At 43.8% G+C, this 24419-nt stretch overlaps 1 protein-coding gene across 6 annotated transcripts in view; it reads right to left on the bottom strand.

The window, feature by feature from the left end:
* The window catches only part of MARF1 (meiosis regulator and mRNA stability factor 1), a 39527-nt gene that overhangs the window by 3135 nt on the left and 11973 nt on the right, over positions 1-24419 (bottom strand). Inside the window, exons 8-26 of one of the 6 annotated variants that reach the window (XM_045542653.1) lie at positions 22079-22507; positions 21725-21879; positions 21474-21632; positions 20271-20463; positions 19383-19561; positions 18100-18180; positions 15156-15392; positions 14912-15031; positions 13761-13936; positions 11634-11854; positions 10710-10852; positions 10409-10542; positions 8845-9047; positions 7937-8164; positions 5765-5995; positions 4358-4570; positions 2993-3053; positions 2782-2904; positions 1191-1361 (exon numbers count right to left, since the gene is read on the bottom strand). In XM_045542653.1, the coding sequence (XP_045398609.1) occupies positions 1191-1361; positions 2782-2904; positions 2993-3053; positions 4358-4570; positions 5765-5995; positions 7937-8164; positions 8845-9047; positions 10409-10542; positions 10710-10852; positions 11634-11854; positions 13761-13936; positions 14912-15031; positions 15156-15392; positions 18100-18180; positions 19383-19561; positions 20271-20463; positions 21474-21632; positions 21725-21879; positions 22079-22507 (3457 nt within the window). Of the gene's footprint in view, positions 1-1190; positions 1362-2781; positions 4571-5764; positions 5996-7936; positions 8165-8844; positions 9048-10408; positions 10543-10709; positions 10853-11633; positions 11855-13760; positions 13937-14911; positions 15032-15155; positions 15393-18099; positions 18181-19382; positions 19562-20270; positions 20464-21473; positions 21633-21724; positions 21880-22078; positions 22508-24419 lie in introns of those variants that run through there. The other 5 variants (XM_045542655.1, XM_045542654.1, XM_045542656.1 and 2 more) reach the window with 5 other exon arrangements.

Here is a 24419-nt window from a genome sequence, read left to right on the forward strand (position 1 = left end):
TAGACTCCCACTGCGTATGGCAAGGGGCTCTTGCTCCCACAGGCACAGGGAGGGTGAGAGTGACAGAGGGGACAGCAGAGCCCAGCTCCCTTCTTAGGCTGACCCTCACTGAGGGTGACAGAACTGCCCACACCATTCAAGTTATTTTCCTCTCTCTTGCCACATGCATACGGTTGAACTCATGTATACTAAACCAACAAAAGCCACAACCCCACAGAAGAGCTGAAGTCAATCTGCCAACCAACTCTAGTTGGCATTCCAAAGGAACACTCCAGAACATCTGCTTGCACAGGATAGTTCTCGTATCAGAAGGCAGTTACATTTCCCCCACCTCCTGTTTGCCAGGTAAATGGCCTCGGTTCCTTCACTGGGCAACAGCGCCCAGCACTGCCTAAGATGACTACGCGCGGTATAAAGCCAGCCAGCAGCCTCGCGGGCAGGTCCTGGTGATCTCCCGGAACACAATAACCTGCGGTGGGAGGAGCAGGGAAGGACCCTTACAGGGCAGGTGGCCCCTCCTCTCAGGAAGCTAGGCAACCCCGCAGAAAGACAAGAGACCCTGGGTTCAAATCCCATCTTTTCCACTTCCCAGCCCAGTAGCCTGGGGCCAGCTGCACCTCTAGCTAAGACGCAAGCTACAGCTTAGTCACCTCACTTGTGGAGTGGGAGAGGAGCAGGGACCCAACACAGAGCTGTGACTCAGCCCCGAACACAGGGTCGGCAACATCGGCACTAAGTTGGGACTCTCGTGGTCAGCTGGGCCTCTCCGTTCTCAGATCACTGGGCAGAGTCCAGGGCTCCTGCCGCAGACGCCTCCCCACACTCGTCCTTTCATAAAGCCCAGGACCCACTGGCCCCAGCCAGCGGTGTTGTGTGCAGCAGAGCAGCTTAACCTTTGACAAGGCCGGGAGGCCCGTCACAGCCTGTGCAAGCCCTTCCACAGCCCGGCAGCGCCCCCCGGACCTCGCTACCCCTGCCTGATGCTCCCCAGGCACCCGCAGCTATGAATGCAATTTCGCAGGAACCACGGCAGGAAAGGTCCGGAATAATCAGCACTGGTACACCGGTAGTTTTACACCTGAAAAGGTATAGTTTCTCCCCACCTCCGTCAAACATTTAACATACTGGCATCAGGGCTTTACTTTTTAAACCCACAAAGAAAACCCCCATAAGAACATGGTGTCACCTACCAGAAGGTTCTTGAGGGTGTTCCTCAAACTGAATGAGATCGGCAGATTGGAGGATGACAGGGTCTGGTCTCAGCTGAGGGGACGGCAAGCACGAGGGGACAGGCGCACACAGGAGGTCGACGGGGGAGTCACTGGTCAGGCGGAGAAGCTCCTGCTCCGTCTGACTGGGCCCTGGACAGAGAGGGCAGCCATGACTCTACACGAGCTCTACAGCGTCTGCCGCGAGTGCAAACACCGAGTCTGGGCCTGAGGTTTTCTTTCTACGCCCTAAAGATTAAAAACGTTGGGAAGTACTCAAGGTTGAGAAAAAAAAAAAGCCATTGACGGAAAGATTCTTGGTAAATGAAATGCCACAAACCAGTATCTCCTGAAGGTGTGTGTTCTTAGGAACACCAGTCCCAGAAAAGCTCCCAGCTGAGAAAAAGGGTTCTGCAGTTGGCTTCCACAGAGAGGAAACAGCCCAGAGAAGGGGTATAAAGTAGTTATCAACAAGCAGAAGCTCAGAATTAGAAGGCCTGGGTCCTGGTTCCATCACTTCCTGGGTGAGGGACTGTGGGTAAGCTATTCACCTCCAGCAAGTCTAGCTGCTCAGCTGCGGAATGGAGGCACCCCTGCCGAAGGCTGTGGGGACAGTGTAAGGACAAGATTTACAGTAAGGGGCTTTACAAATGTAAAATGCATAACTGAGTTATCCTATTAGCACAGGATACAGTAACACTTCTATCTTGCAGAGTGGTATGATGATAAAACTGTCACACATAGCAATGAATTCAAAAGTCCTTCAGTAAAGTTAAAACTGCTATAAAATTCAAGAGGGTTGATCTCTGTCTACTACAGAGATGGTCTGACATTAAAATCTGTGTGGCTCAAATGTAATTGTCAGTAATGTTAATGCATTACCATCAAGTCTTCCCTAGGGACGTCCTGTGACAAAGACACCTTGATCAGAGTCAGCCCGGCTCCTCTGAGCCCTCCTCCACCCTAGGCCCTGACCTTGGCCACCCGTGTCTGTCCTGTGCCGCCGAGTCTAGTCTTTTTAGCAAGAATCCCCCTGCCTTGGTATCTGATCTCTCTTATTAACCTCCTGGAATTCCTCACCCCACCCTTGCTATCGAAGCCCGTGGCCTGTCTTTCGCTGAGTCCTGTTAGGCCAGGTCAGCACCAATGCCCCCACCCTGGATGGCTCCTCAGTCACTTCCCACCCACTGACCCCTCACTCTGCCCCTTGGATGTGAATCCCCACTCGTCCCTGTGTTGGGGGGCGAGCACTCTCTCCTCTACAGCAAGAGTCTTGAATGACCATTTTAACAAGTGTCAGAATAATATTTTTCTCTAGTATCTGAACTGGGATAATAGGATCATTAGGGGGTTGCCAATATCCTCCAAGGACCTTAGCCAGTCAGCCACACAATGCTATCTAAACGCAGCCAGCTGTTCCTAACTGAATCCCAACACTGCCTGGAAAAACATATGAATGTTTAGCGTCAATGAGTGAAACACCCTGCCATCGTCCTCTCCTCCATGCCGCCCAGCTCGAGCCGTTTCTCCTAGGATTACACATGCTTCGGCTTGTTTGCTTTTCCTCTCTTACCATTGCTACCTGCTCCGAGCTGGAGTCCCGAGGCTGTGGGTTCAGGCACCTCCAGGATGCGCTCACTCTCCGAGGGCCAGTTCTCCTGACTGGCAGGGGAAAGACCGAGCGAGCTCAGACGACCTAGGAGACAAAGAGCAGCCGTCAGAGAGAAAAGTCAGTGACAGGACCATGATTTTTATAAGGGGGGAGGGCATGGGTGCTTACTTACTTTTCATGTCATTTTTTAACACTACAATTCTCTTATGACCATGTCCTTTTATCCAGACCACCTGCACACAAGACATACTACTGGTTAAGCAGCGGAAAAGGTGGGGACACAAGCCCTAACATTCAGGAAGAGCGAGACCTCCTGTGCCTGCCTTAAACAGACTAGAATTCAGAAACTAAGTTAATGCCGAGAACATTGTTTCTACACTCTTTCTGTAGCTTTTAAAGCAACAGAAGCAGCCGACAGAAACATGCCCCTTATAACAGGCTGAGTAGTTGAAGAATCATGAGACACAGTTTCAGAAATATTCTTTATGACTCTCAAAAAGACCGTCTTCAGACACCAGTTTTGGTATATAAATTAAGATAGTTCTCACATGACAGTGCTTGCCATTTTTTCCAGAAACTAAACACAACCTAAAAGAATTAAGAGCCATCTCCCAGACCCCTTATACTAAGTTCACGATCGTAATCCTAGAACACAGTCCTCTGCCCAGCGGTGCTGCTCTCCCCTCTGCAGCCAAGTGACAGGGTGGTCCTGGGCTCCCAGGGCTCTCTGACGACTCTGTTGCTAAGTCCCTGATGTTAGCTTCCAAGCGTTCCTCACCTGTGCTCTTCCTACGTCCTGTATTCTCCCACTTTCCCTCGGGCGCAAAACCTCCAGATCACACTAAGCCAGACCCCTGCCGTGGCCTCCCCTCCCGGCTCTCTCAGCTCCACCACCGACAGCGGCCACCGCGATGCTTTCCAAATGCAAACCCGGGGCTCGGGCTCTCACTGCAGAGCCTCGCTGCTCACCTAGAGGAGCACAGCCCTTCATCACCGACTCCCACCTCTCTGCTAGGCTCCGGCACGGTCAATGCCCCGGACACCCACGCTACTTCTCGCCGCCTTGCCTCCGCTCACGCGGTCTGCGCTGCCCAGATCAACCTTTTTTCCTCCTCGTCACGTGCTCACCCTGTGCACATCCTTGCCAACTGCGCTCTTGGATCTCCCACAGCAGGGAAGTGGGGCCTGCCCACAGCCCTCCTCGGTGCGCCCGCTGACCATGGGGCCCATCGCTGCGGCTGCACTGTCCACCCTGACTCGTCCCCTGCTCAGTAGGTGTCCTGACTCCCCCATGACCCAACACCTTTCTGAGGGTAGCGTCTGGGAAGTACTCATCTGGCATGTAGGGGTTTAATGAAGGTTTATAGAATCAATGAGAAATGCTAAAGTCATTTATGCCAACAATATGCTTTGAAAGGATCAGTTCAAAATATCTGCCATTTTATTATCCTGGCAGCATTTTCTGCTTCTGTTCAGGAGAGCTGGCCTGTGGCTCTTCAGGCAGGCTACTCTCCAAGAAGCTGCGAGAAACACCCACCTGTGGGATTGCTCCCAGGAGCTCCTCCACGCTACTGTAGCCATATGTCTTGGGTTGCAGTGTTTCTCCAACATACTTGGTATAGGCCATGGAAAATTCATGCAGGAAAATCTGCTGGTAGTGGTAAGTATGAAGTAAAGACCGCACGTTCTTTGCAAACAAATATAGACTTGTGAGCTTCACGCATTCTTCTGACTTATCATTAGTGAAAACCTGGTCCAAAGGAAAAGGCAGCATTAGCAACTTCGTGAGAGACTGGCCCGGCACCCCTCAGAAATGAGGGCCTCTTGCTGAGGGTGAAGAGGCCCAAAGTCGATTTGAAAAAATGGGCAATAACCTGAGGAAGAGGAGGAGGGAATCATCCAAGTATGTCCTCCAAGAGATGGCTACAGCCTGGAGCAAACTAGTGTGAGAAGGGAACGAAACTGGGAAACTTGCATCTCAAACGAAAGAGGCAAACCCTGACAGAGCGCGCTGCACACACAGCGCACACTGAGGACGTCAGACCTCATCTCCCAAACTGGCTTTCCAAGAAACACTCATGCTGGACAACATTTAGCACTCTTCAAAAATTCAACAAAAGCAGTAAGAAATAAACACAAAACCCTTATGTATTAAGGGTAATAAAGTAAGCAGATTTTTTCCCCATATACTTTTTCAGAGTCTTTAATATGCACTGGGATCTCCAAGAGAAGAGAGATTTCCCAACCTTAGCTGGCCATGGAAGGGCTCTTGTTCTGGACCACTCATTGACGTTATCCACAACTAATGTTCACAGGATAGATAACTAACAAAGTCTAGAAAATGTTGATCTGATAGCTTTTAATTACTGAATTATCGATCACATGGTTAGATAACTGCAGTGTATCACTCTGCCTTTATATTGCTGGAGTTTATTTGTTAATATCTAGGGTCATTTTCTTCTAAGAGGCTATATTAGGTTTTTGGTATTAAAGTTATTTGGCTTCATAAAAATAAGTGTTAAGCTTTCTCTTTTTTTTTTTCGTGGCCTAGAATGCTTTTTTTAAGCTGGGGTTATCTGTTCTTTGAGGGTTAGTTAAAACCCAATTGTTAACCCCTTTGGTCCTGGTGCCTTTTTCAGTGGTAAATTCCAATGATCCCATCACATAAACCGTCTAATTCAGAAAGATGTAACAGCAATGAAATCCAGCCTGGTGCAGGACACAGCACCCTAGTCCAAGCGTCAGCAGACCAGGGCACTCATTCAGGCGGGCTCCTCCCCTGCCCTATGCCTCAGTTTGCTCATCTATGAAATGACCACATGGTCTTGGAGATCTCTAGGGTCCCTGTCAGCTCTACACACTAATCTATACCAATAGGTAATCCAGAAATACCCAGTCAACAGTGTTCAACATGATGGTTCTAAAGAGCCATTAACACACATACCTCCACTAAGTAAGGCAGACTCTTCAGAAGTTCGGTCAAGGTCATGAATCCATATTCACAGGGGTTGAGAGGAGTACTGTGGGTGGTTTCGTAATGTCTCTTGAGCTCATCAACAGAAAGGTGCGAAGTTCCTTCCCAAGACATCAACAAGACCAGTAACTGGGCAGTGAGAGATCGCAGAGACTTTCGGTTGATCAGCTGAATCTGTTTGCCGGATTCTATATCAGCAACCTGAGGAAAACCAGAATTCGAACCTTTCAGAACTCAAGAGAGACAAGCTAGGTCATACCCAACTCAGCTAAGTTCATTTTGGTTAATGACACTAACGGAGGAAAAATCTCTAATTTCTTCTCTTACACTGAAATAAAGTGACTGAGTTTGTTTTCAGTGTCTTTGGGACACCAGACCAATACTTTAGATGAGACTGGAGCGGAAACTGTTCTCTCCCTCTGCTGGTCCATCACCAGAAACGTCCATCAAAACCACCCCCTCCCTTAGAGCAATAATGGGGGAAGAAACTGCTGTCATTCTCTTTACTTCTCATTCATTCTTCCACTCCCCACTGTGGAAAGGAGATAGACCGGCCAGCTGACATCCACTGGCCCAAGCTTGTGGACCAAGGGTTGCTGTGCTCTAAGGAGGGGTGTGGGTGGGGAGGTCAGACTATGGGCTACACACGTGGCAGACCTGACGACCCACGTGCATCCCAAGGCTGGACGGTGGAGGTGGCCGAGGGCCCACTCTGACCACAAGGCCAGCTCCGGTTTTCTAGTCTGTTATTATGAGCAAAAGCTAGTATTTTCATTTCTGACTAGTATGTGTCTACTCCTCAATTATATCAGATTTCCAAGGCAATAAAGGATTTAAGTGATTAAATACATTAGGAGGGAAACCTTGTGAAAAAGACGCAGGTTATCATCTGGGGACCAAATAATATGTGAATAAGCATTTAGTGACAGAGACCAGCAGGCCTTGGGTAGGGGGAAGAGTCTATGAATTCAGCCTCTGCTGGCACTAACACAAGCAGAGCTTCCGTCGGTACACACGCTGCTTAGGCAACGGTTGCGTCAAACCGATGTTTGGCGCACAGCTTGTCTGCCCCTTGATCTGGTTTTCCTGCCTGTAGTAAAGGCGGAGTAATCACAAGCTTGTATTCTTCAGGGCTTTGGATACTCAGAGGCAGAGAGAGTTGGGTGGCACTTGAAGAGCCACTCCAAGACCAGGGTGTGTCTATCTGGTTCTGACACGTGCCTAGAGGCAAGGCAGGAGAGCAGCTGGCTGACTCTGGCCCCACTTATCAGGGTGACAGAATTGTACCGATTTCTTCCTCTGCAGTCGGGTTCCACCCATCAACAGATACAAGTCCAGGGGGGTCCAAGTCATCTTCCTGGACTCCCAGATGACTACTGCTATGACAAGCCTTTTAAGGAAACAAACAACAAAGAGCCTGCTCTGTTGATGCTCCTCAGATTGTCTCCTGATTCTCCACACTAGAACACCTTGGGAGCTTTCTGGAAATGCCCATGCTCAGAGCACACTGAGACGAACTGTCAGATTCTCAGAGGCGGTTAGAGAAGCTCCCCAGGAGATCCCAGGGGCAGCTGGGAGGCACACAGCAGCCCCTCTCATCGTCCTGGGCAAATGAGCATCCAGGGACCTGTCCTACAGCAGGGCCTGAGCTTCACCTGTCACGTCCAGTGACACCCTCTTCTATTAAATGCCACTGCAGACACCCATACCCAGGATCACAGTGCAGATCTTGTCATTATTCACTTCCTAAATGAAGCACTCAAACCTCCCGTGTGGAGAAGAAAGTCTGGCGCGGGCGCCCGGTGGGAGGCGGGAGGAGATCCCTCCCTCCAGCTTCACAGCGCCGCCTCCCGCTGCTCAGAGCCCTCCTTCCTACTCTCCTCTTTTATCCATCCTGGCGCTGACATTCTTGTCAATACTTTAAAATCCTCTGTCCCTGTGCCTTTTCCTCGCACTCATCTGGCAAAATCCCGCCCTGGACCCAAGTCATCTCCTGTTACCTAATAAGGTACTAACGACACACACAAGTTGGGACGCAACAGTTAGTACAAGGTGTAAATACAGAAACGCTAAAGCACCTGCCAACGCCCCAATGAGGATGACGCCACCACAAGCTTTGTTCTGTGAAAGAAATCTGTTTACCTTTACAACGTGGCAGAGTTTCTGTGTTAAAGCTGAAACTGAGCTGACATCATAGTCTTGGAGGCGAAATGTGTAACCAAACGTTTTAGCATATTCTGTGAGGAGATCTGTCATCATGAGGCAGTTATCTTTTTGGGACCGAAGAAGTTTGACAAACTGGGCAGCCAGAGCTTTGAACCGCTCTACCTCCGTCAAAGTAAGGATTTTTTCTTCTCCACATTCCAATACCTTGGAAAACATACAGGCAGGGAGAAAGGGAGAATGAACAAGTTATGGCTGTTCACGGAATTAAATGGCATACAAACGTATACAACTAGTAACAAAAACGCAGGTTGGTGTTTAATAAGTTTCAGTTTTGCAAGATGAAAACGTTCCGGAGATTGGTTGCACAACAATGGGAATGTACTTAACACTACTGAACTGTATACTTAAAAATAAGATGGTAAATTCTATGCTGTGTGTATTTTACCATAATAAAAATTTTTAAAAAGCACTTTGGGAGTCAAAAAATAATATTAATAAAATCAACAGAAATATGGCTTAATTTAGCAACAGCTTAACAGCTTATCACTGACATCAGCTCACATACTCAGCCCCACCTTCAACACAAGGGATGTGAGCAGCACGAAGCAAATGTACGAATACTCAGTTCAAGAAATAAAACTCTATCCTTTTTTCAATAAATACCCTAAAAGGTTTGAAGAATAATTCTTTAAAAAGGAAAAAAACCCTACATTTACCTAAAAACTAATGGGTCAACAACATAAATTCTCTGATTAGAATATTTCAGAATTTCATCCTTTTTCATAACTCCATACTTCCCAGGAAAATAGGTCCTGAAAATGAAATAAAAAGTTCCCACCTATTGTTCAGAAAAATACTGTAATAATTAGAATTTCTTCACTCACTTGTAAAATATCAGGTATGGCTTCAAAAAGTTCAAGCAGCTTGGTAAACCCATAGTATGCAAGTTTGCACTGCCGGCCAAAGTGATGATGGTAAGAGGGAATGAATTTATTAAAGGGCATCCGGAAATGCGGTTGGTGACGCAGCAAATCCACGACATCCTTGGAGAATTGTTTTGTCCTTTCTATTTCATCCTGGGTACGTTCTTTACAAACAAACAAAGAAACAAACATAAACCACAATCCTTTTCCACCCATTCATGTTTAACATCCACACTGTGGCAAGTGCCATTCAGAGCACACAAGAGAGATCACCTTTGCCTTCCAAAAACAGACAACCTAAAGCTTCAAAAGTTGAACAAAAATAAAGAGGAGGAAAAGCTTAAACTTAGATTATTGTTTCTATTAACTTTTAAATTAGAAATGGAAAAAGACTGAGATTATTGATTTTAGCTCTGGAATCCTATGATTTCATGGACACCAATGTTGTGTGGGAGCACAGCTGAAGAACCACTGATAGTAGTGGGAATACCTGACAGTACAGTCTTCCCTCAGTGTTCACAGGGGACTGGTTCCAGGACCGCCCTGGGACACCAAAACCCTCACATACTCGAGTCCCACTGTTGGCCCCGCAGAACCCACAGATACAAAAAGTTGGCTCCCCCATATACTCGAAGCCTCAAATACCTCCGATACTGTACTTTCGATCCGTGTGTAAGTGGACCCACACACTTCTAACCCATGTTGCTTGAGTGTCAATTGTATGTAGATTCATTTTTATTTATTATTTATTTATTTTTTTAGAGACAGGGTCTCACTCTGTCGCCCAGGCTAGAATGCAATGGTGTGATCATAGCTCACTGTAACCTCAAACTACTCGGCTCAAACAATTCTCCCAGCTCAGTATCCCAAGTAGCTAGGACTATAGGCATATGCCACTGTGCCTAATTAATTTTTGTAGAGATGGTGTCTAACTATGTTGCCCAGCCTGGCCTTGAATGTTGCCAAGGCTGGGCTTGAACTACTGGCCTCAAGCAATATTCCTGCCTCGGCTTCCCAAAGTACTGGGATTACAGGCCTAAGGCCCCAGGCTTGGCCTATATTTATTTTTAACTATCCTATCTCCCAGACCTCAACTAGAACTACTGAAATTTGAAAGACAAAACCAAACATTCATCTGAGTTTCCATCCCTTCTCAAGTGTGCATAGTAAAGTAGCTCAGAGTTAAAAAGAAGAAACCAGCAATGGAATAGATTCTCAACTGGGTAACTAAGGCTTAAATAACACTGATAGGCTGAAGGAGGCATTTTAGGAAAGTGTTGGTTATGCCCTTTTTATGCCTTACAGTGAGTTCTAAAAAACTAGTGTGCTTTTCTTCCTGACAAGTGGCTTTGCCTACTCTGAAGAGTAGTCCATTGTGTACCAGGGAAGTAGTCTGCAAACTGTGCTTTCCCTGGAACGTGCAGGAACCACAGAGAGAGAATGAAAACTGCATTCCCTATACCAATCCATTTTAAAATAACCACTGAGATAGACAACATCCTTCCAGTGAATATAAATCACATACCTCTTTTGGGGATACAAATCACCATTTCATTATCTTGTTGGGACAAGCAGATGGTTGTGTCTGGAATCTCTGATATGATGTCAGTCAACTCACAAACACCATATTCAGTAACATCCCAGTCCTTTGAGAAACACCTAGGTTTTAACAATGGAAAATGGTAAAGAATGAGAAATATTGCTAAAATAAATACAAGTTTTCTATTGCTTAATAGAAATATTATCAACAGATAACTTTAAAATTTTGGAGAAGAAAAAGTGTTTTAAGATATTTGCTCTCATTTTTATTCTTCTCATCAACTCACCAATGATAAGCCTGCGAGAATTCTTTCACAATGACCTGCTTACTGGCCTGGGATTTGAGAAGTTTCAGTAAATCCTGAGTAAAGCGCTTCACCTGGGCCCTGTGGGTTAGGGTCAGCAAACGTTTGGAGCCCATTCCAAGAATCTGCAAACCAAACACCTTGATTATTTATCCTGAAAGACCTCGGCAGATACTGACGTCCTTGCTGCTGACTTGCTCTCTCTTCTGTTATTGGCCTCAGAGACTAACTCCCTTTACGTATGACATGTGCACATAATCAACAGAATTATTTACTGTCAAAAGGAGCAGCTGCCAACTGTCTGGGCTTCTTATCTTTTTGCTTCTGCACACCTTCTCTCAAATAGTTGTGAGTATAGAAATGAAAAGCATATTATCAGTCTGGACAACTAATTTTGTCTCTAAAAGACAGCTAAAGTTTTGCAAGCCATTTTTACAAGCAGGAAGCTAGCATAACGCTGTGAGTTAATAGGCAAAGTTGTCATAGGATCCAATGCTACACTCTAGCCCAGTAATTAGCCTCCAACTCATTTATAAGAAAGCCCTTGACTCTCTCACAGGCACCAATGTACAATTACGCAGATATTCACAGCGGCTCCCTTGTAACGTGAACAATTCTGGGGAGCACTGTGCTGGGAGGAACAAGGCCAGTCTACAGAGATTACAGGGAAAATACTCCTCAGTCCTCTAAGGAGCTCCTTTAAGATGGAAGCTTGTAGCTTTCCGAAAAACTGAGAAGCTATCTTGTGTGTGTTTCCTGCACTTTGAAGAAAGCTTTTACAGGACGTTTTGCTCAGAATTGATTTCTTAGGAATTAGATTACTAATTATGCTATTTCTGTGGCTGGGGCAGCCAAAGCCATGGAGGAACATTCTCGTCTGTAAACAAATCCCTTAGCATTCCTCACCTGCAACACATGAGGCACTGCTTCTAATAATTCAATCAGCTTGGAATATCCATAGTCTGATACTCGGCACTGCTTTGCAAAATGATGGTGATAGGACGGGATGAAATGACTAATTGGTATGACACAAGATGGCTGGCTCTTCAGTAAGTCAATCACTTCTCTACTGAACTGGATCAGCTGGGGATTACCCACAGGACTTTTAGAACGCAGAAGCCAAGGGTCTAGAGAAAAAAAAGAACATGAATAAAACATGAAGCATGATTTCACCAGCTGAAAGGAAGATAACTAACCTTGCAGTCCCAAGCTTGAATTCCATCAGGAGCAAGCAGATACAGTAGCTGCTTTACGTCTCAGTTTTTATGCCCAGGTCCCATATAATCAACTAATTAGTCCAACTTATTTATGGGCTGGCAAATGCTTTCCCACTAATTTTTGAAGCTAACTAGCCAAAGTAAAGCATAGTCCACTAGTGTGTTACTTACAGTAGATGTGAACATACACAGCAAGTTTCCAGTTTAGAAACTGGTTATATTTCAAGGATCCATTTGTAACTTGGTTATGTGGAACATACTTTCCCACAGAAACAAGGTTATAAATGATCATCAGGTGGGTAGCCCAAAAGAGCATAACTAACCCCTAAAGGAGCTGAAAATGTTACCTAGAACACCATGGAAAGCAATAAAGTTGTAAGATTTGCATGAAATAAACTGGGTGAGAAACAGGTTTGTGCACTATCCTGAATGCTCATACCTAAAAAACGTTTTAATTTAAAAAGTATAAATAATCAGACAGAAACCTTTATAGAAAGGTAGAAAAGGCTTGTGAGCTCACAGCACAGGAGAAAGTAGGGAGCAGCACAATCTATGGGCCCCCAAGTAGCCTAAGCCTGAGGGGAAAGGAGGGAGGGGCTTGGTAAGAAACTTAGGTTCAAATATGTCTCCTCTAAGAGCCACCTGACTCAGAGTTCCCTGCTTGTCCTTACTTTCTTCCTGTAAGGTAGGGGGAGGTGGGAAGAGAAGGGGAGGAAGTGGTGTGGGCCAAAGAGAAAGAAGTGTGTATAATATACACAAAGGCAAAAATTTCAAGTGTTGTTCATGGGTAACAGCGTTAGATGTTTACAACTCAGAGCCATGCCCATAATTCAGAAACTAACCCAAATCTAGGTCCAAATTCCCCAATCCTTTACATCTAAAGTTAAATTTATTTCCGTATTTATCAAAGTCAGAATGCCAACCAAAACGAATTTCAAAGGTAAATCTGCATGAAGAGATATTTCCTTCAGATACTTAAAACTTTTTATTTTTAAAAGACCAGTCAATTGACAAACCAAAAGCATCACAAAATTAGGTAGCTAAAGAGATCTGTAAATGTGAACCTTGGGTTTTACATAATTTATGCTGGTACTTTCAAAACAATCTTATTGTGCTAGACACCGGGGCACGTAGAGTAGCCTGTAGTCCCAGCTGCTCTGGAGGGTAAAGCAGGATTATCACATGAGCCTAGGAGTTTGAGACCAGCCTGGGCAACATAGCAAGACGCTGTCTCAAACAAACAAACAAACAAACAAACAAAAACAACCAAACCAAACCAAACAAAGTCTAGTTCTGCCAACCCCTCAGCATTTTAGAGAGAGTTTTTAAAAGATCAAAGGAGAAACCCACGGTGCTTTTACACTTAATAGTACTGCTGTTTAAAATAAAAGCCAATGGTGGCCAGGCGCGGTGGCTCACGCCTGTAATCCTAGCCCTCTCGGGAGGCCGAGGAGGGTGGATCGCTCAAGGTCAGGAGTTTGAGACCAGCCTGAGCAAGAGCGAGACCCCGTCTCTACTAAAAATAGAAAGAAATTATCTGACCAACTAAAAATATATATAGAAAAAATTAGCTGGGCATGGTGGCGCATGCCTGTAGTCCCAGCTACTCGGGAGGCTGAGGCAGTAGGATTGCTTAAGCCCAGGAGTTTGAGGTTGCTGTGAGTTAGGCTGACGCCATGGCACTCACTCTAGCCCGGGCAACAAAGTGAGACTCTGTCTCAAAAAAAAAAAAAAAAAAAAAAAAAAAGCCAATGGCATCCTCCAGTCTCACAGTAGACAGGAAGTAGCTCCAGAGGACTAAATACCTGACACCTACCTGTGTTGGGAGGTGGGGGCTTGTTGTGAATCCATTTAACCACTTTGACACCGTTCTGAGCAGTGGCAATGTTTACACCTGGAACGCAGGTGATGAAGTGCTCTAAGGGAACACCCCCTTGGTTTTCCTGCACTACTTCCAGATCGCCAAACTCCGCAGCATAACAATCTGGAAAGCTGAAGTAGGAAAGATAAAAATGTCCAATTAAAATAATGGAAAAGCAAAGTGCCCCCACTAAACAGAAGGCTTTAGATTAACATGTCTGTTAATAATTTCTGTTTAAATGCCTAAGATCTGGGTTTGAATGTTAAAATTAAGTTCCCACAGAGACAATCATTGTGGCACTGGCCTTTTGATGCATTCTAGTGGTGTTTTCCAGAAGAGGGGGTTAAAAATAAGGCACTGGGTTCCAAGTCACTTATTCATCTGCTTTAACATATCAGGGGCATTAGAGCCCCTTAGTCCAGTGTTGGCCTTTGAATTAAGTCTACCATTGTGGCCCATGGAGTGGTTAAAAGGCCTTTTGAATACTTTTCTCTCTCGTCTTGAAATTTACAAGTATTTGAGGCTACACACTCTTTCGGCACCTGTGCAGATTTCTACTATAGCACTTATAATACATCTCTTCCCTGTGAAGAAACTGTGCTATTCATGTTTGTTTCTAAAATTTAGCACAAACACACTTTCTTGTGGAAATGCTGAGTGAATGGATCCCATTTCAGATATGCAGTCATGTGCTGCTTAACGATGGGGATATGTTCTGAGAAATGCATCACTGGGTGATTTCTTCAATGTGCTAATGTCACAGAATGTACTTACACAAACCTAGATGGTATAGTCTACTACACAGGTAGGCTATATAGTGTAGCCTATTGCTCCTGGGCTTCAAACCAGTACAGTCTGTTACTGTACCGAATGCCGCAGGCAACTGTAACACAGTGGTATTTCTGAACACAGAAATACAGAAAAAAATAGGGTATTATAATCTTCTGGGACCACTATCCTATATGTGGTCTCCTGTTGGCCAAAACATTGTTATGCAGAAGCATTCTACGGTACTTATTGGGAGAGAGGCGTGGGCAAAGAGAAAGGCTTTCTATAGAAAGGAGAACTAAGGCGTTAAATAAACAAGGGCTTTGATAACGGCTCACCTTAACAAAGGCACGGTGCCCTCATGGGTCTGGAGAAGACTATGAACCTGAGGTGCAAATGTCTTCAAACAAAGAATCACAAAAGGAATCTTGTAAGAGTCTGGATCAAATTCATGTTCACTGCAGAAAAGAGAACAAAGCCAGTTGACATTCCTCCGGGGGCTAAAATGTTCACTAGGTAATTCTAACAGATGCTCCACAATCTCATACAAAGATTATTTCTAAAGGAAAATGGGCCATATACCTGAAATCCTTATTGGAGCAATGCTGTCTGCAGACAGGCTCGTGATATTCTAACTCTTCAAATATAATTGGGCTGCAATTCGTGGAGGAGCCGTCGTGCGACTGGGAAGACCCCAGGGGGCTTTGGCGGGCCTGACTGCTGGGTAAGAGACACACCAGCCGTCCATTTCCTTGTTCACGGATTGCAACAGTGTCCGTTAATTTATATAGATCTGACACATTCAATTTGTGTCCAAACCTAAAAGAGAAGAGAGACACTGACTTAGAATGTTTTTCTTTGATCATACAGAAATGCTTGTCCTGTTTACATAAAGGGCTATAACAGGAATGGGTCCTCTGTCTCCTCAAAAGTAAAACTAGAATAGTTCTATGAATTCATCTACTGCTGAACCAGTGATGCTTGGTACTTTGCGTTATCTCCGGCACAATGCTCATGACAATGACTGTATCGTTTGGTAGCCACCCCCAACCCCTGCCCAGCTTCCGTAAGTGAGCTCACCTAACCGTTGGAGATGGAGAGCTATCTGATATGATCTCTCAGTCTGGCTCCCCCTCACTTCCAATGCCCCCTGTATTACCTCTCGGCACCCCTGTTCTCCCCTCTCAGAAATACAGGCCTTTCCTTATCCTCCTCCTCCCATGCCTGACTGCATGGCCCACACATCCTGTAGGACACCTGACTTGTATCTTTCATACTCAGAACTTAAAGGCACAGGCTCTGGAGACAGGCAGATTTCAGTTCACACCCTTACTCAACTTTAACCTGTGTACAGACCTTAGTCAACTTATGCAACCCATCTGGGCCTCACTTTCTCCATCTGTAAAATGGGGTGATGACAATACCTACTGTACAGAGTTGGAGTGAAGATTAGAATGTGACTAGGTGTGGACAGGGCTTGGCTCATAGGCTCAATAAACACAACCTGCTCTTCCCACTGCCTGTCCACTGGTTCTTTCCCGTGCCCTGCACACACTCAGATTCCCTCTACCAAACCCCGTCCCTCATGCCCTCCCCCATCTTGGAGACGTACATTCTCCCTTGTGCTCTCACCCTCAGTCTCATACTCTCTCTCATCTCCCTCTGATGAAAACAGCTGTCTCTCAGGAGCTGCTTCTGCTGTGTTACCTCCCAGACTCTCTGCCCCCGCCCACCCTCCGCCCCGATTTCATCTATAGGACTCTGCAGTGATGGCCTACAGTCGCTAGCGGCCTCCACCTCATCCCCGAGCGCCACACCATCTCCTCAGGCCCCTGGGTTTGCCCATTCCTGACTGCTCTCTCTCCACACAGCCTCCTCCTAACACCTGTAACCCAGTCTCGCCCGCTCGCCTGGCCCTGGGGCATTCCATCCAGGTCTGCCCGCCCCTGTTTCTCCTCCCCGTCCTGCAATCGTATCTGCTCCTAAGTCTTTCACGATCACCTTGAGGCAAATGGCTGCCATGTCCTCAGAGCCGACTTCTCTCCCAAGGCAGCCTCCCAATGTGAATACTACTTGAATTCTCTGCCCAGCTGCTCCAATGGCTCCCCAAAACTTGTATGACCAAAAACAAGATCAAATACTCACTGTACCTCCTAATCATGCTTTCTTTCCCTATTTCCAGTTTGCCTGTGCAGCCATCCTCCTAGTCATCCAAGGTTCAGAATCAAACTGACCTCTACTGTTTACCCTGCCTGCTACATAAAACTAGTTACCCAGTCCTGTCTCCCTTGACATTTGAAACTTCTGTGGCATCTAGTTCCTTCTGTCTCAACAGTATCTGCTCAAAACCAGGACTGAGGCAATAATTTCCCTTCTTTGCCTTCATCCCACCCCTGTTGATGCCATCTCAGACACTACTGCCACCAGAAGAGCCTTCTTGAAGCCTGGTTCCCATCACCACACCTTTCTTCCCTTCCTCTGTTCCTCCACCACTTCGGTGGCTCTCTATAATCCATGGAGTAATGCTCAAGCTCCTTGTTCTTCCCCTCTTCTGTATCCTGAAACCATCTTCTCTTCTCCCTGCTTCTCCTTTTCAATGACAGTTTTCTTCATTTTATATAAGAATTTGTAAGCATCTTCTCTTCCCCTCTAGACATAAGCTCCTCAAGAATAAGGGCTATGACTTGCCCAGCTTTGCATTCTCTGCAGTGACTGAGACTTCTGTTCCACTAATACTTGTTGAGCATCTGCTATGTGCAGGGTACTGAGGATATGGTATTAGGTCAGAGCCAATCCCTGTTGTCCTGGAGCTTATAGTCTAGTGCTTAAAAATGTTCACTCAATGAATACTAAAATTAATCATTAGAGGTTAAAACAAAAAGGTACAGCTTTGGGGACTGAAGGTCTAAATTTGCTAAAAATGAAAGAGGTTTTTAAAATGTATATGATGAGTGCCAGGCGCACTGTCTGGAGAATGAGAACGGACGTGCTTGGGACTCTGACTCGGGGGGATGGGCAGGACATGGACAATGTATATGACCTAAACTTATGTACCCCCATGATGAGCTGAAATAAAAAAAAAATAAAATAAAATGTATATTAATTTTTTTTTTGAGACAGGGTCTTGCTCTGTCCCCAAGGCTGAGTGCAATGGTGCAATCATAGCTCACTACAACCCTGAACTCCTGGGCTCAAGTGTCCTCCTGCCTCAGACTCCCAAGTAGTGGGCACTACAGGCGTGCACCTCCAGGCCCAACTACTTTATTTTTTGTAGAGACAGGGTCTTGCTATGTTGCCCAAGGTGATCTCAACTCTTGGCTTCAAGCAATCCTCCTGCCGTGGCCTCCTGGAGTGTTAGGATTACAGGCGTGAGCCACCATGCCCAGCCTAAACTGAAATCTGAACACCAGTGTTTTTGTCTCATTTCCCTTCCCAGGCTGGTAAAGAAGAGTTGCTATCATAGTTTTGTACATGTAAGTTACCAATCAGTACTGACTGTATCAATGAATTAATAAACCTAACTTACTTTCTTTCATAGATATCTGTAAATTTGAAGAGAGGCAGACAACAGGCAGGAGCATCCTGAAGAATAGACATTGTTTCTGCACTGTAAGACAAAATTTTCATTAGAGAACAGACCATTTCCTCTACATTACAGATGTATTTTAAAGAAAAAAAACAGTTCGGAAAATTAACATAATGGGTATGCAAAATAAATTTACTGGTTTCTGACATGTCAGAATTTACTTTCCAGAAAAATGTAAAAAAAAAAAAAGACTTCAGGGACAAAACAGTGAAAGCCTATTAAGTCACACACTAGGATTTTTATCAGAGTCAATCACAGGGCTTTCCACACCTGTGCAGCAAAAAGATACTGTTACTTCACAGCAAAAGGCAGAAAAGCATGAATATCTCCTGCCATATTGCAGTTTGAATGTTAGACATACGTGATTTGAATTCTTGTAGTTGAGGATATGCAGCAGTATACGATGTAACCTCAACTATAGTTTTAAAAAACCCAAAAGGCACCAAAAAACATTCAAAGAAGGAAAAAACCCTACAAAACAAAAACAAAAAAGTATGCCAAACTGTTCAGGGTAATTAACTCTGAGCCACAGAATTATGGGTGGTTTTTTCCCCTGCTTCTTTTATGTTTCTGAACTTTCCAAATTTTCTTCAGTAAGTATTATTTCTATTCTAAGAAAAAAAAGTACCATTGAAGTTCAAGTTAGAGAAAAGATCCTTAATTATCCAAACAGACATCCAGGAATGGCCCCTGTTTCACTAGCTCCCCCCAAAACAGGGAGAGCCAAAGAAGCAGCAAATCTCATTAGGAATAAAATCATCACCAGATTCTTAAGACTGCCACAGCCTCAATGCGGACTTATGAGGCTGGGTTTCTAGTTGATACTAGGGATATATCTGCCCAAGTTGAGAGCTTGGAGCTTGGTAGGTCTAGCCTTCATAGACAAAATCCACACTCTACTAAGATCTGAAGGTAGTATCTTAGACTCTTCAGGCTTATAAACTTTTATTGTAGAGGTCTACTATTTTTAGAACTGTTCTGGACATGTGGTGTATTATTTTCCTCCCAAGTGCCTGTCAAGTTTAAGCTGTACTTCACCTTTGATTAATGACTTGAACAAGAGTCAAATGGCTTATTTCTAACTCTGTCAATTGAGAAGCATTAATACAAATGTAATCACCACAAGAGGGTTGGGAATGTGATAAAATCCATTTTTGTTATTTCTAAAATTGTTTATGGGTCAAATGTTATCTCCTCAAAGAAATGGCTTCTTTGTTTCTTACCTCAGTAAAGAGAGTGATTTATTAGCAGCTCCTGTGGCAAGTGAGACCAGGATCTTCTTGCTGCCAATTTTGTATCTGTGGAGGCTATTTACTGCACCGATTGCCTCTTGTAAGTTTTCCATCTGAACAATAGCTTTGAGCTGATAATCTGTATGGGGGCTGAGCTCAACGTTCTTCACCTACAACAGTAAAAAGGCAAACAGAACACTTTGTCTACCCAGAACCTTGTCTTAAAACCGAAAGCGAATCATTAAGGAACATGCTTGTGGACTTCAGTGCTTCCATGAGAGAGCCTGTCTCAACGCTGCACTTCTGCTGACCAGAACGTAAGTAAGCGAGCATGGGGTGACCTTCAGAGATGGGACACTGGCCTGGTCTCCCTGCCTGTGTGGCACACAGAGCTCTCAAAGGCAGACTCAGAGGCTAACACATGGGAAGAGTTTTGGGGGTCTTCTCCAGACTCTGCAAAAACCCAGGACATAGCCATTTTAAGAATCTATAAAAGGTGCATTTTAAGCAAACTGCACCTAAAAACTGAATCAAACATAGTAAGTCACAAGCAGAAACACCAACATTATTTTAGAATCCTATTTGTGTATTTCAGCAGGTAGAGCTACTAAAACCCATTACGTTTTATTTACCAAAGTGTCATTTAAATCTCTGCTTATGACAAGAGCTTCTCCCTGCTAGGTTTCTTGCTCTATGGGGCTATTTCTAAAAGCTGGATGTACAGCACCACTCCAAGCAGAACAGGGAAAAGGAAGGAGCTCAAACCTATTCGGTTACACTTACATCCTGGCTGTGGTTATGTGTGTTAAAGTAAGTTCTCTTGACTTGAAATTCCAGCAAAGAGTAAAACTAAAGCAACAACAAGAGGGAAAAGGTTACCTTGCCATGTCTGGAAAATGCTTCCTGCAAGAGCTGCTGCAGCTCCTTCCGGGATAATCTGTAGTCTAGGTTGCTGACCTGGATGTCAGCACCATTTGCAAATGGGTCTGGGAAGTCGGCTCCACTGCTCGAATTGGCAACATTGAAAGCCAGGGGGGATGCTCTGTTTAAAAGGTTTGGAGACATGCTCCTGCTTAAAACACACATATTGAGATTATTTTTAAAAACCTTTTCTGTGCATTCAGGTTTTATCATTTAGGCTTTGTTTGCAACTATATATAGAAACAGCTTTCCCACAACACAACCAAACCAAACATTTCATTTTCAAATTTATTTTTTAATCTTACACATACACTGATTTTAGACTTGCTGTCAAAAGAACTACCAATCCCTTATTAACAACTAATAACTTATTTAATATGAAATATTCTTTCATTGGATTATTGGAAGCTGAAGGCAAAAATTATGGACAGCGTTGATGAATTAACTTTCTGCTTTGGGCATTTATTCTTAGGAAATCAGCCCATGATACCAATTTAAGTCATTTAATAACCTTCCCTGTGGCTCTGAAAAAGTTAGATATTCTTGTTCACATGTGGCCGTTCTTCTACACATAAGTAAACTTCCGTGTGAATTTTTAGATATAATTTTACAAGTCCACAGGCACTTTCTATAGTGATTCTGCACCAATTCAGCAGAACAAATGCAATGCCAGGAGGAGCTCATGGGAATGTAACATGGCCTTATGGCTCCTTTATCTCCCAAGCCTCAAGAATTACTTGGTGTGAGTTTAGAAAGCTTCGATAAGGTAAAGTGATACATAATTGCAGTGGTTTACAGAGACCTTTAATTCCCAAACAACATCCCATAAAGTACCATATTAATAAGACTAGCCAAGGCATGCCTAGTTTGGGTTTCTCCCTCAGTACAAGGAACGCAAGGACACCTTAACATGCCTTTCAGCACTGGCCAGGGACTCCAGGTCCTCTGCTTACCCAGACTTCCACATGGAAAGGAGAGAGATGTAAGAAGCATTGCTCCTAAACGTTAGCTATGATTACTTGAGGAGAGAGGGATTGGCGGAGCAGGGATGGAAGACTTATCTTTTACTCTGTGCATTTCTGTGTTTTTTGAAACATACTATATTTCATAACCCTTCCTATTGCATACAACCACTCCCATGGGTCAGGAGGCTGGACTTACCTTGAAGACCAAGACTGAGAGGTAAGCAGAGGACCAACTTGCCTTGATGCAATCAATTTGCTAAAAGCAGATGGATAACTCACTTGGAATACAGTCTCCTCTTTATCTTTTTTCTCTACAGGAGAACTTGTAACACTTCGGGGACTGAGGTTCTCTTTTCTAATAGAAGGGGGAGATTGAAGGGAGAAGGTCATATGTCTTCTTCCATCACATTAAAGAAGCAACTATGAGAAAAGAGTAATTCAACATACTTCTGACTGGTTTTGTAAACTGATTCTGTCATCCCAGAGCTTTTAGACGTCAGCACCGCAGCACTTGAGTTAGTGGGAGGAGGTACCAGCCTCACGTTACATTGCTGGTGCTCACTGTTTCTGTTACCAGTTTTTGACTCCATGCGGCACAGCTCCTTAAAAGACACAAGTGCAGTGGGGTTTAAAATTTAATTACCCAAGATGTGTTAGATCCTGTACAGAAAACTGACTTTCAGTATCATCAAAAACCGAAATTAAAAAAAGGACACAGCAAAAGCAAGCGGGCACATAAACATAGACACGAAGAAACCAAACCTACCATAAACTTCAGAAAGCAAGAGGTATCAAAATTACCTGTAAACTTTTAACATTTGCATTTTTTGTAGCAGATCCAGAATTTGCCTGTGACCCTTTTCCAGGCGTGGCTTTGGCACTGGAAGATTGTTCACTTGCATCTTTGATGAGGCACAATTTTGGATTCTTAAGTTTTTTGGGAGACTTCACTTTTTCAGCCATTGCATTTGAACTCTTTGTTTCACAGAGTTCTCTATTTTTTGGAGTAAATGACACAATGATCCTGTTACCAAAGACATCTTCATTTTCCATGCGCTTCTGAGCCCGCTCTGCACTGTCTTGGTTTATGAAGCGGAGAATTGCACTACAGCCTGTGATACTCAGCACTTTCCCACCGCAATTATCGGACAGGCGTCTGAGCCTGTTGCTGATGCTCTTGCCGTCTTTATTTGCTGGTAGGTTATAAACATAGAGCAGAGTGTGGCACTGCTAATACAGAGGGAAAAAGTATTACATCAGGTTAACTCAAGAACACACGTTCCATTTCCAACTAAGAACAATGAGTGACCTCCAAACTTTAGCTAACAACCTTGGAGGGGAGGGGATAGTGATTTAGATGAGAGAAAGTAAACTTGTTTAGTGCTGACAGGTAACTGATGTTTAAAGAAGATGCTAGACACAGAAGTCTGCATATTATATGATTCCATTTCTATAAAATGTCCAGAAAAGATAAATCTGAAGACAAATGTCCAGAAGATATTAGTGGCTGCCTGGGGGTGGGAGTTGGAATTATTAGTAATTATCAACAGGCATAAGGGATCTCACTGGGGTGATGAAAATATTCTAAAACTGGTTGTATATCTCAGTAAACTGACTAAAAATCATTGAATTGTACACTTAAAAGAGGTAAATTTTGTGCTATGTAAATCATATCTCAGTAAAGCTGTTTTTAAAAAATCTATTTATTTAGTAAAGCTGTTGACATATGTTCTATAAAGTTAGAGTCTTTTCAGCTACAACTGGAGGCTGTCAGTAGTTAGCCGGGAAGTTCTATCTGGCACTAAGTAGTCATAACCCTTCCAAGGTGAATTGAAACTTACATATCAAGAAGCAGAACCATTAAGGTACCAGGAGAAAACTTGAAATCGTTATAGAAAGGATTAAATTCAAAAGCCACAAAAGAAATCACTAAAAATGGGCAATGGATGTGAACAACTTACAGAGAAATATCAATAGCCAACGACAATAAAAGGATATTCTATACTTTGCTAATGATTAATAAAAAGGCCAATTATAAGCAGATATCATTTTTCACTTATCAGACTGGCAAATATTTAAAACGGACACTCTCATTTATTGTTGAGAAGCGTGTAAATTAGTACCACCTTCCCAGAGGACAACTCAGATCTTGCTAGTAAAATTCTGAACCAGAACTTTCACATCTTGGAACTTACCCTACAGAATATTAGCCCAGGGGCCCAAAAAAGACATGGGTTCCCTTGAAGGAGATGATGAAAAACTGGGTAAAAACAAAATGTCCAGTAATAGGCAGACTGGTTACATAAGTTAAAAACCAGCCATGTAAGTACTTTTCAAACCAACATTCTGCTGGTTTGTAAAATGTGGTAGATTTGTATTTATATTGACATGAAAAGACATCCAAGCTATGACATTGTTAAGTTATAAAAAAAAGGCCACAGAACACTATATATGTGACACTATTTTTTAAAAAATTTATTACATTTTTAAAATTTGGAGAACAATATCAAAGTGTTAACAGTGGTTACCCTTTGAGGGGAGGGTTATGGGGTTTTCACTTTCCACATTTCTGAATATTATTGTTTATTTGGTTTTACAATGAACACATTACTTTTTTAAACAGAGGCTTTTTTTTTTTTTTTTTTTGAGGGGAGCTGACCACTCATCAACAAAATCTGTACCTTCCCTATGACACCTGGGACTCAAAAACCCAGGTAGTACTAATAGATGTTTAATTTATTAAAATTAAAGGGACAGACTAAAAAGAAATGTATCTTAAATTATCTCTCTGGTGGATGAGGAAAACATCTGTTAAGACTGAATGTCTTGAATAATCAATTTTTTTTTAATCATAAGGAATATGGATCTCCAAAGTGGGCAAGTTCTCACCTAAAATACTGTATTTGACTTAAAAGCCTTCAAAGTTAGAAAAGTGAGTGTCATACAGAACCAGAAGGGATTGTCAGTGAGCTGCTTACTCTTTCTAAGAGCTGACCTTTTCCTCCCTTAAATGAGGACGTTATGTGAGATCATTTCTAAGGTACGTGTCTAACTCTAAATTTAGTTATTAAATTATACGTTAAAACTGCCTTTGTTGTATGGGATTGCCCACTGTCCTGGATCATCCACACAATCACTCCTC

This window comes from Lemur catta, chromosome 2 (genome assembly GCF_020740605.2).
Source record: "Lemur catta isolate mLemCat1 chromosome 2, mLemCat1.pri, whole genome shotgun sequence".
NCBI classification, from domain to species: domain Eukaryota; kingdom Metazoa; phylum Chordata; class Mammalia; order Primates; family Lemuridae; genus Lemur; species Lemur catta.